The following is a 9611-nucleotide window of genomic DNA, read 5'->3' as shown; positions in this document are numbered from 1 at the left end:
AGCTCTTCCAGAGGACCCAGGTTCAATTCCCACCTCCCATAGTGCAGCTCACAATTGTCTGTAACTCCAGTTCCAGAGAATCTGACACCCTCACACAGACATACATGCAGGCAAAAAAAAAAAAATAATAAAAAAAAAATAAACATACATAAAAATAAATTTTAAAAGATGTCTATGCCAATGTCTGATTAGGAACAAACAGGAAAGACCTTTAGAGAATAGTCTAAACTGGCAAAATAATAGCTGTGAAGTATGAACAAGAACACGGTGTCTAGACCTTTGCCATCCAACGGGGTGGCCACTGGCCATGAGTGGCTTCTAGATGGATAACATTTAAAACAAACGCACAAGTTCTTCATTTGTGCCAGCCACGCTTTGCATGCTGTACAGCTTCTGAGGATCAGGGCTAGGAATTAAACAGAGGCCTAACTTTAAAACCCATGCATCTTCCATTGTACTGAATCGCTCAAACTTCAGAGATGAAGCCCTGAAGGATGGCTCAGCCGCACCCCTTGGGAATTGCATCAGAATACATTCCCAGGTCAGGTCATGAGAACATGTCACCAGTTCACTGAAAAAAATAAACCACAAAGGAAATGGGTTTTCCCCTTCCTCTACTCCCGTAAAGCTTTAAATCTGCCTTCATTTTAGCAGCAGAAGGTGTTCCCTTATGGAATGGTGGTGGTGAGGTAGGAAGTTTGGGGTTGGAACCAGAAAAGGTGACATTGGTAAACCTCCGCAGTAACTGGGTTTTATTCATGTTGTATAAGAAGTGCACCCTGGGGGAACTGGAGAACGGCTTCCTCTCACTGTAGACTCAGTGAGGCAGGAGGACCCCATGCTGGTCTCTGGAGCACTGGCTTCCCTGAGGCACAGTAGTGAGCAGTGGTAGTAACCAGGTGGGAGCAGCAGCTTGGGGTTACAGTTCTTATGCAGGTACCAAGCGGTCATGCCTGTAGGTAGGGGGTTCTCAACCTTCCTAATGCCCTTTAATACAGTTCCTCATGTTACGGTGACGTCCCCAACCAGAAATTTTTCATTGCTACTTCCTAACTGTAGTGTTTCAACTGTTAGAAATTATGATGTAAATATCAGGTATACAGGCTATCTGATATACAACCCCAATGAAAGGGTCGTTCACTGCCCCGCCCCACCGCCCCGCCCCCCGCTAAGGGGCCACGACCCACCGGTTGAGAACTCACTGCTGTAGAAGCCAGTTTAAATTCTTGGCCCAGGATCCAAGACCCTTGGTCTTAAGAAGAACATCTCTCTGACTCTTCTAGCAACCCGAGACTGCTGTTTCTTGTCTCTGGGTCCTAACAGACATCGTCCTTCTCAGTTCTGCCCTCTGCGGCTGTTTCCGCTGCGCCACCTTCCTGCCCTGGTCTCCCTCAGACTGTAGCTGCTGCTTTCTCCATGTGACCAGCTGTACTCACACTACCAAAAGTGAGCCAGACCAGTGGGAGACAGCTTTTATTGGGTATAATGGTGTGAATCAGGAGAGGCAACCAGAGTATCTCCCCACCTAACTAAAGTACGTCCCAAAGATTCCACAGCCTCCTAAAACATCACCAGTTGGGCACCAAGTTTCAAGCACAAGTCCTAATAGTAAGGATATTGGAAACACTCCTACACAATTACTGAGGAGCCATGATCACGAGTGCACAGTAGGGGGCGCTCAAGACCAGAAGCTGGGCTCAAGGCTCCCAAAAAGTGTGGTGGGAAGCTTGGGCGCCACCTGCTGGTCTAACCTAGGAAACGTCAGAGACCAGGTTATCGTCTATGTCCTGCAGTCTTCCAGAGTTTGGATAGCTTTCCCTTTACATACTTAAGATGCTGTCCAATCCTAATCACAATGACCAGTCTTAGGCCAGAAAGACAGCTCAGGGCTGGAGAGATGGCTCAGCGGATAAGAGCACTGACTGCTCTTCTAGAGGTCCTGAGTTCAAATCCCAGCAACCACATGGTGGCTCACAACCATCTGTAATGAGATCAGATGCCCTCTTCTGGTGTGTCTGAAGACAGCTACAATGTACTTACATATAATAAATTAATCAATCTTTGGGCCGGAACTAGTGGAGCTGGAGCGAGGAAAAAAAAAAAAAAAAGATAAGCTCTCAGCCTGTAGAATTTACCACCAAGCCTGTCCGCTGGAGTGAGATTCTCTGAATCCACATAGCAGGAGAAAACCTACTTCCTTGAGAGGGCTCCTGGCCTCCACACTCCTGCCTACACACATCCTCTTACACTGACAAATAAATACATAAGTCTATCTGTTCCATCCCTCTTAAACAGCTTTCCAGCAGGATCTTCTGACGTGACAGAAACATACTCTGTACTGTCCAATAAAGTAACCAGCACCAGTGTTCAAAGACTGAGGACTTGAGATGTGGCTGGGGCAACTCACACACTTTATGTTTAGTTAATTGTAATTAAGTGTAAGTACTCCGAGCAGGTCTTAACCCAGCTGCCTACTGAATTCACCCGCCTTTTTCAGATTCCAGATCACTCACATTAGCATCGCGGTGTTTTCCAAGTTCAATAGGCATCTCTAATGAAGAGCCAAACTTGAGAACCATTCTCTCTCAAAGCACTGCCAGGCGAGCCACCATATGTATGCCTCATCTAAGGATCTTCTGTGTGTATGCCTCACCTGAAGATCTTACTAAAACGTACACAGGTTGACCCGGTTTGAGGTGGATTCAGTCGGCTTCTCTTCCAACGAGGTGCTGCGGCTCCCTGGGCCATGCTGAGCAGTAGCCGCTCAGGCACTCAACACTTTGAGCCCTCACACGGGGCTCTTGTTGCTTTCAGTTTGGGTTCTAGTTAAGGAAAGATACAGTTACAGTAACAATGGGTGTAACAGGAATGGAGGAGGCGGTTGTGTGATGGGTACCTTGCCTTGAAACAGAGTTTAGCTTGTGGTTTAAGGAGCCTGTAAGGTGACGAGCTGGGAAATGCCGTCTAAAGTTAAGAGGGAAGAGCCTGGCAGAGAACCCAGAGGAGAAAGTGGAGTAACAGACAACATCCCACATCCAGACAATGTGGATGGCAGAGAACCCAGAGAAAGTAGAGAGTAACAGACAACATCCCACATCCAGACAGTGTGGACAGTTCATGAGGAGGCACGCAGGCTTTCTCCTAACTGCAGTTAAAAGCTGCAGAGGGGCCTAAGCAAGAGCTCGCTGTAATCTCACTGCTCTTTAATTGCTGGCTTGCTTTCGTCAACTCCCCCCAACCTTGAAAAGGAAGACAAAAATGGGCCTTTGCGTGTGAAGGGAAAGCAAGGATTCATAAATACTTCAGGACAAATAACACCAAGGCAGGCTGCTTTCAGGTTCCTGGTGCTTACAGCGATAACTCAGCAGCCAAGGACGAGAGATTGAGGCCTCATCTCTAAATGCCGCCCTCACTGTACTTAACTGGTCCGCAGAAGGAGCACTGGGCTGGACTTAACTGCAGCTGTCAGCAGTTGCAAGGTCTGCCCACAGCAGGGAAGGACGGGGCACCAAAGGTCGTCATGCCTCACCCTGCCCTTTGTACTTGCAGGGTTCACCTCCCCCCCCCCCCCCCCCCCCCCCCCCCCCCGCCTCGTGCTTTCCCCTCTCTCCTATCCAGCTTTAAGATGAGACTTAAACTAAGATGGCAAAAAGATCAGCCGTGTGCTAGGTTTTAATTCACTGTCATGGTAGCATGCAAGTGACTCATGTATTCTAAAGGTTCTCTTTGGTTCTAAGGCCACAGGCTGGACTGCAAGGACCAGAGAGAATTGTCTGCTGTGGGGAAGGGGATGAGTGTTTCCTGAGGCAAGTCAGTATTTGCACAAACTCTGACACCATCAACTACATTCCTCTCTAGCCAGGTTGTCAGGTTTCTCAATGAATGACAGAAAAACACAGTGCTTGAGAAAGATTTTATTATTGTGTGTTATAGGATATGGGGGAGGGGCTATCACCTTGATCTGAGTTCTGGAGATAAAATGGAGGTCATTGGGCTTATGTGCTAAGACCTTACCACTGAGCTCTTTTGCTAGTCAAGAAGAACAGAGTTTTTTGAATGCCAATGAGCCACATTTCCCACAAGTATTAAGACTTTAATATGTCTGAATAACAGCTTTTTACATTTTATTATTTATTTATTTTTGTTTTGTTTTTTTTTCAAGACAGGGTTTCTCTGTGTAGTCCTGGCTGTCCTGGAACTCACTCATAGGCCAGGCTGTCCTCGAACTCAGATATCCACCAGCCTCTGCCTCCAGAATGCTGGGATTAAAGGCACACACCACTACTGCCCAGCTCCAAATAAAAGCTTTTAAGAATTTGGTTTTTGGTTGTCAATGAACAAAGAACATATATCTACTGATTCACCAGGAACCCAGGAGGAACACCTTCTTTAAAGCAAACTAGAAAGCTGCCATTGTGGGTGGGACACATGTGTATGAGCAGAGCTGTGGCCTGCTCCTGTCTGAACAGTGCGCTGCTGGAGTCTACACATCTCTCAGGGACTTGCCAGAACAGCAGGTTCCCTGGCTACCATCTGAAAGGCACTTGTGCACATTTTCTATTGGGAAGGTGACTGTATGACAGACTATATGACAATACTGACCCATTATCACACTAATGACCCAAAGCCGGGATGTAAGAAGCTATTCAGTTACACGGCCTGTCAGGGCAGTCAACTCATTCCACAGCTCGGCTACGTGAGCAGGCGTCACTGGGTTTCAAAAGGCCGACTCCACGTCGCCCATCTCCACACACACCGTCTTCAGCTGTGAATAGTACTCAATCGTCACACGGCCATTCTCTCTGCCAAATCCTGAAAGGACACGGGGTCAGGGTGAGCTGGTCACTACAGTAGTCTGAAGTCACACTGCTCCAAAGGCAGGCTCTGCTGGTCAGGGTGAGGAGCGGGTCCCCAGAGTAGGTGCTTCTGTGCAAGTGTTAGGACCCTTAACAGCAGAGTCTCACCTGCTTCTGGCGCCCGCCACTCTACACAAACATCTGAAAAATGCTCAGTCTTTGGAAGGAAGAGTGCTAAAGGCATGGGCAATAGCTCAGTTGGTAGAGTGCTGGCCTACTAAGCACAGAGCCCTGGGTTCAATCCCCAGCACCATTAGCCTGGGCACAGTCTCACATTCCTATAATCCCAGCACTTCACACAGATGAGGCAGAAGAACTCTGCTCCACTATATAATGAGTTCAAGGCTAAGCCTGGACACATGAGACTGTGTTCTCCATCCTCCCACCCCTAGCTCTACAAAAAACAAGAAACATGTTAAAAGCAGCCTCTACAACCATCAACCTGACAGCCCTGAAAAGCAGTGTCCGTTCAAACTTGACTGTAACAAAATTTATTAAGCTTTAGCATGTGCAAAGAGCAGACTTTCAGTTCCTTCAAAGTCCCATGCTTAGACTTTGTGTTGTGCCCAAGCCCACACTGGCTAAGCATGTAAGGCCAGGCTCTCTGCAGACCTAGCCATTTCTCTCTTATTATTTGCCCTCATTCAAAAGGAAGGAAAACTGGCCTGGGGTTGGAGGGCCCTAAGGCCCATGCCCTATACTAAACACTAGCCACTAATAAAAAGCACCGTGACTGGCAGGGTATCATTAGGGAGTGTGAGGAGTGCTAGGTGAGAGATTACCCACGCCCACCACTGCATCACTCTTCCTAATATTAAGGTGGCCAAAGACTATGGGCTGGACTCTCAAAACCGTGTTCAAACCAATTTTTAGTTTAAATGAAATGAAGTATACAAAAATGAATGAATTCAGACACCACAGTACAGAGAAAAAAAAAAAAAACTCATAGTGATGGCTCTATCCCCTTGCCTCCAACCCCGACACATGAGAGCGCACATCTCTGGTGACAGAAATCAATGAGCAGTAGCTTAGGGGACCATTTTGGTGCCATCTAGATCAGAGAGTTGTGCTGAACATCAAATGTAGACCCAAAGGAGAAAACCAGTAAATACAAGCTCTCTGGAATATGACTTTAGAGACACCTACGCCCTACTGATGGGCATGCCTGATGTGGAAGCCCTAAAGGAGGGCTTAATGCTCAGAGCATGAAAAAAAAACACTGCCCGCAAGACACACGCTGAAATGTGATCAGCAGTTCACATGCCACCTACACAACAGAGCTGTCTGGCAGTGCCTGGCCTGCACTCCAGCAAGGCCGGGGAAGACTGAGCCAGGCCTCAGTCAGAACACCCGTGAGCCAGTACTGGCTAGGATGGCGCTTCCCTGCAAATCTGCTTTGTCTGTGCTTTCCCTCCACCTCACCTGACTTCTTGTAGCCACCAAAAGGCAACTCCACAGGGCTGACGTTATAGTTGTTAATGTAGCACGTTCCGGCCTGCAGCTCAGCCGCCACCCTGTGCGCCCTCTGGATGTCCCTGTTAGGGAAAAGATAGTATTGGCTATTAACAAATTTCCTCAGGAAACCTCAGAATGTGTTCTCTGAGAGTCCAGAAATCCTGGCAAACTTGTTTCTTCAAACTGCTCAAAGCGCTTTCAGACAGTCACAGGTTTAAGAATCTATAAGCTAGGAGGCAGTAATGACATCACTGTTCAGTGGTGTGGGAACGACCACACAACCTCACGCACAGGGATAAAGGTGGAGCCCCTCACACCGTGCATGTGCATGCACTGACATGGAATACAGACAGCAGAACTGTAAGACAGAAATCTCTCTCCATGATCCTGGACTAGACAAAGCCGCCTTAAGTACAAACAGCCAAAAGCAAAAGGAAATGCACAGAAATGCAAACCAAGCCACAATGGAATACGCCCTCACACCAGGAGGACGGCTGAGACAGAAACATGGTGACGAGGGCTGACACGGGTATGGAGAAATTAGAGCTTTTTATTCGTGTGCGCACACACGCATCTGTGTGCACATACACACCACACATGTGTAGTGGTCAGAGGACAACTGAGTCAGCCCAAGGCCCACCTGCGCTGCAGAGCCATCATGGCCGGTGTTGGCAACTTAGCGAACCTAACTCAGAGCAAGAAGTAAAAGAAAGGTCTGGTGATGCTGGAGACAGACAGCTCAGTGTAGGACGCTTGTTTCCTATATGCACAACCCTTGGCTTAATCCTTGGTACCCTCCCCCCCAACACATAGGGCACTTAGTCTCCAAATCAGGAAGGTGGAGTGCCTGCCAAATCCAGCCTTGGCATCCTCTAAACTAAGATTCACACAGGTTAGGGGCGTAGCTCAATTTGATCCTTGGCACCAGAAAACCAACAGAAGCATACAGAGATGCCAGTGGCTCTAATGACAGCAAAGTGGGGAGGAATGACTACATACTCAAGAAGAGACATAACCCGTCCCTCCAAAGACACTGCAGATGTCCTGATCCACATACCTGGTGAAGACCCCAGCTGCTAGTCCATAAGTGGTGTCGTTGGCCCGCTCCAGAACCTCAGCTTCAGTTTCAAATGTCAAAATGGACATAACTGGTCCAAAGATCTCTTCTTTTACACAAGTCATGTCATCTCTGCAATTAGCTGCCAACATTCATAACAAAACCAGACAGTGAGGGGACCACAACCTCACAGACCCAAAACATAGTATGTGTAGTAACAGTGAGACGCATAGCTTTAGGGGAAAAAATTCAATAGGATATTGCCACTGTGGATATCAGTAAGGTCTTCCCTCTGCATGGCCATTTGGCTAATACATGTTAGAGGGTCATCCTCTGCGATTCTAAAACCACCTTTTAGAACTCCTAAGGAAGTCTCCAGTGAGGTACACAGACTCACTCACAGAGATCTTGACTACAGTATTACCTATACTGATGAAGGCCAAGGCAACAGACGCAATGCCCAAAGGGCAGGAACTGATCACAGACCAGGCACACCCTAATGAGCGAGTTTTAAAAAGCTGCTCAGCCTGAACAGTAAGGTGATGCTCACAGAGTACTCACTGCTCAGCCTGGACAGTAAGGTGATGCTCACAGAATACTCACTGCTCAGCCTGGACAGTAAGGTGACCCTCACAGAATACTCACTACTCAGCCTGAACAGTAAGATGATGCTCACAGAATACTCACTGCTCAGCCTGGACAGTAAGATGATACTCACAGAGTCCTCACTGCTCAGCCTGAACAGTAAGATGACGCTCACAGAGTACTCACTGCTCAGCCTGGACAGTAAGGTGACCCTCACAGAATACTCACTGCTCAGCCTGGACAGTAAGATGACCCTCACAGAATACTCACTGCTCAGCCTGGACAGTAAGATGACGCTCACAGAGTCCTCACTGCTCAGCCTGGACAGTAAGATGACGCTCACAGAGTACTCACTGCTCAGCCTGGACAGTAAGATGACGCTCACAGAATACTCACTGCTCAGCCTGGACAGTAAGATGATGCTCACAGAGTACTCACTGCTCAGCCTGGACAGTAAGGTGATGCTCACAGAGTACTCACTGCTCAGCCTGGACAGTAAGATGATGCTCACAGAGTACTCACTGAAAACGACCCAAAAATATATACTAACCAGATTCCTGTTAAAATGTCATGTGGGTTTTTTTTATCCAGTTTGCCACATTTTTAAATGATTCTCTCATGTAATTACAAGTAGAAACAATGGTATAAAAGGCTGCAAGGACTGGGGAGATGGCTCAGAGGTTCAGAAGGGTCACTGCCCTTGCAGAAGACCCAAGTTTGTCTCCCAGTCCCCACATCAGGCAGCTGGAAACCACCTGTGGCTCCAGCTCCAAGGACTCCCACGCTTTCCTCCAGCCTGCACTGGCACTGTACAGCTATGCATGCAAACACGTATGCAAGACACACACACACACACAGAGACAAATGATTGTTCTTAGAAAGAAAATGCAATATAAAACCAAAATTTAAAAATACATGAAGGTATATTTGCTTTGTAAAAACTGAACTTAATGTTCCTATAAACAACTCACTCCCTAAAATGATTTAATTCACGTTTGACATTTGAGTTCTGTGCTTAGAACTCGGAGAAGGGGCAGAACTGAGCCCCTGTGAGTCTGAGGGAGAGCACTGCCTGTGCTGTCTCAGCACCACTGCACAGGAAGTTCTGGGTCGCTGCACGTGTAAGGGATACGGAGCTCGAAGAGGAGCTTTGGAGCACTGTCAGAAACACTGGCTCATTATAAAGTCTAAAAAACAGTTCTAAAATCCCTTCAGAACTGGGAGGAGTGCGGAGAGGAGAGGCCGTGATGGAGATATAAGAGAATACATTTTTAAAAGGAGGAAAAGAAAATCTCTTCAGAGGTGGATTAGATATACCCTTGAGACACCTGTACATGGCAGTGCACTTGAGAGACACCAGTGCCTCGAGAGTAAATCATATTTGCATTGTGCTTACAAATAGCTGGTTGTATTTCTAAGTCTTTGAAAACTAATAGTCCACACATAAGTTTTATTTAACTACTCAAAACAACTACCCAACCATCTCTGAAAATACTTTATCAGCTTACAAGTCTGGTAACACGAATGTCTCTGTGGGCAGTGAGCAGAAGGGACAGCTGACACGTGACAATGGGAAGCATGCCTGTTTGAAACACAGACTGATCCTGAAACCTGAAATCTTTTTTGTTTTTTTTTGTTTGTTTTGGTTTGGTTTTTTT

At 47.1% G+C, this 9611-nt stretch overlaps 1 protein-coding gene across 1 annotated transcript in view; it reads right to left on the bottom strand.

Annotated features, from left to right (window-relative positions):
- Positions 1-3899: 3899 nt before the first annotated feature.
- The window catches only part of Aldh9a1 (aldehyde dehydrogenase 9 family member A1), an 18145-nt gene continuing 12433 nt past the window's right edge, over positions 3900-9611 (bottom strand). Inside the window, exons 9-11 of the mRNA XM_031388489.1 lie at positions 7369-7510; positions 6279-6391; positions 3900-4812 (exon numbers count right to left, since the gene is read on the bottom strand). Of these exons, the coding sequence (XP_031244349.1) occupies positions 4718-4812; positions 6279-6391; positions 7369-7510 (350 nt within the window). The 3' untranslated portion in view covers positions 3900-4717. The remainder of the gene's footprint in view (positions 4813-6278; positions 6392-7368; positions 7511-9611) is intronic.

Source organism: Mastomys coucha, unplaced genomic scaffold, assembly GCF_008632895.1.
Source record: "Mastomys coucha isolate ucsf_1 unplaced genomic scaffold, UCSF_Mcou_1 pScaffold1, whole genome shotgun sequence".
Lineage (NCBI taxonomy): Eukaryota > Metazoa > Chordata > Mammalia > Rodentia > Muridae > Mastomys > Mastomys coucha.
Note: the sequence above shows the minus strand (reverse complement) of the source record. Positions and strands in the feature narration are given on the sequence as shown.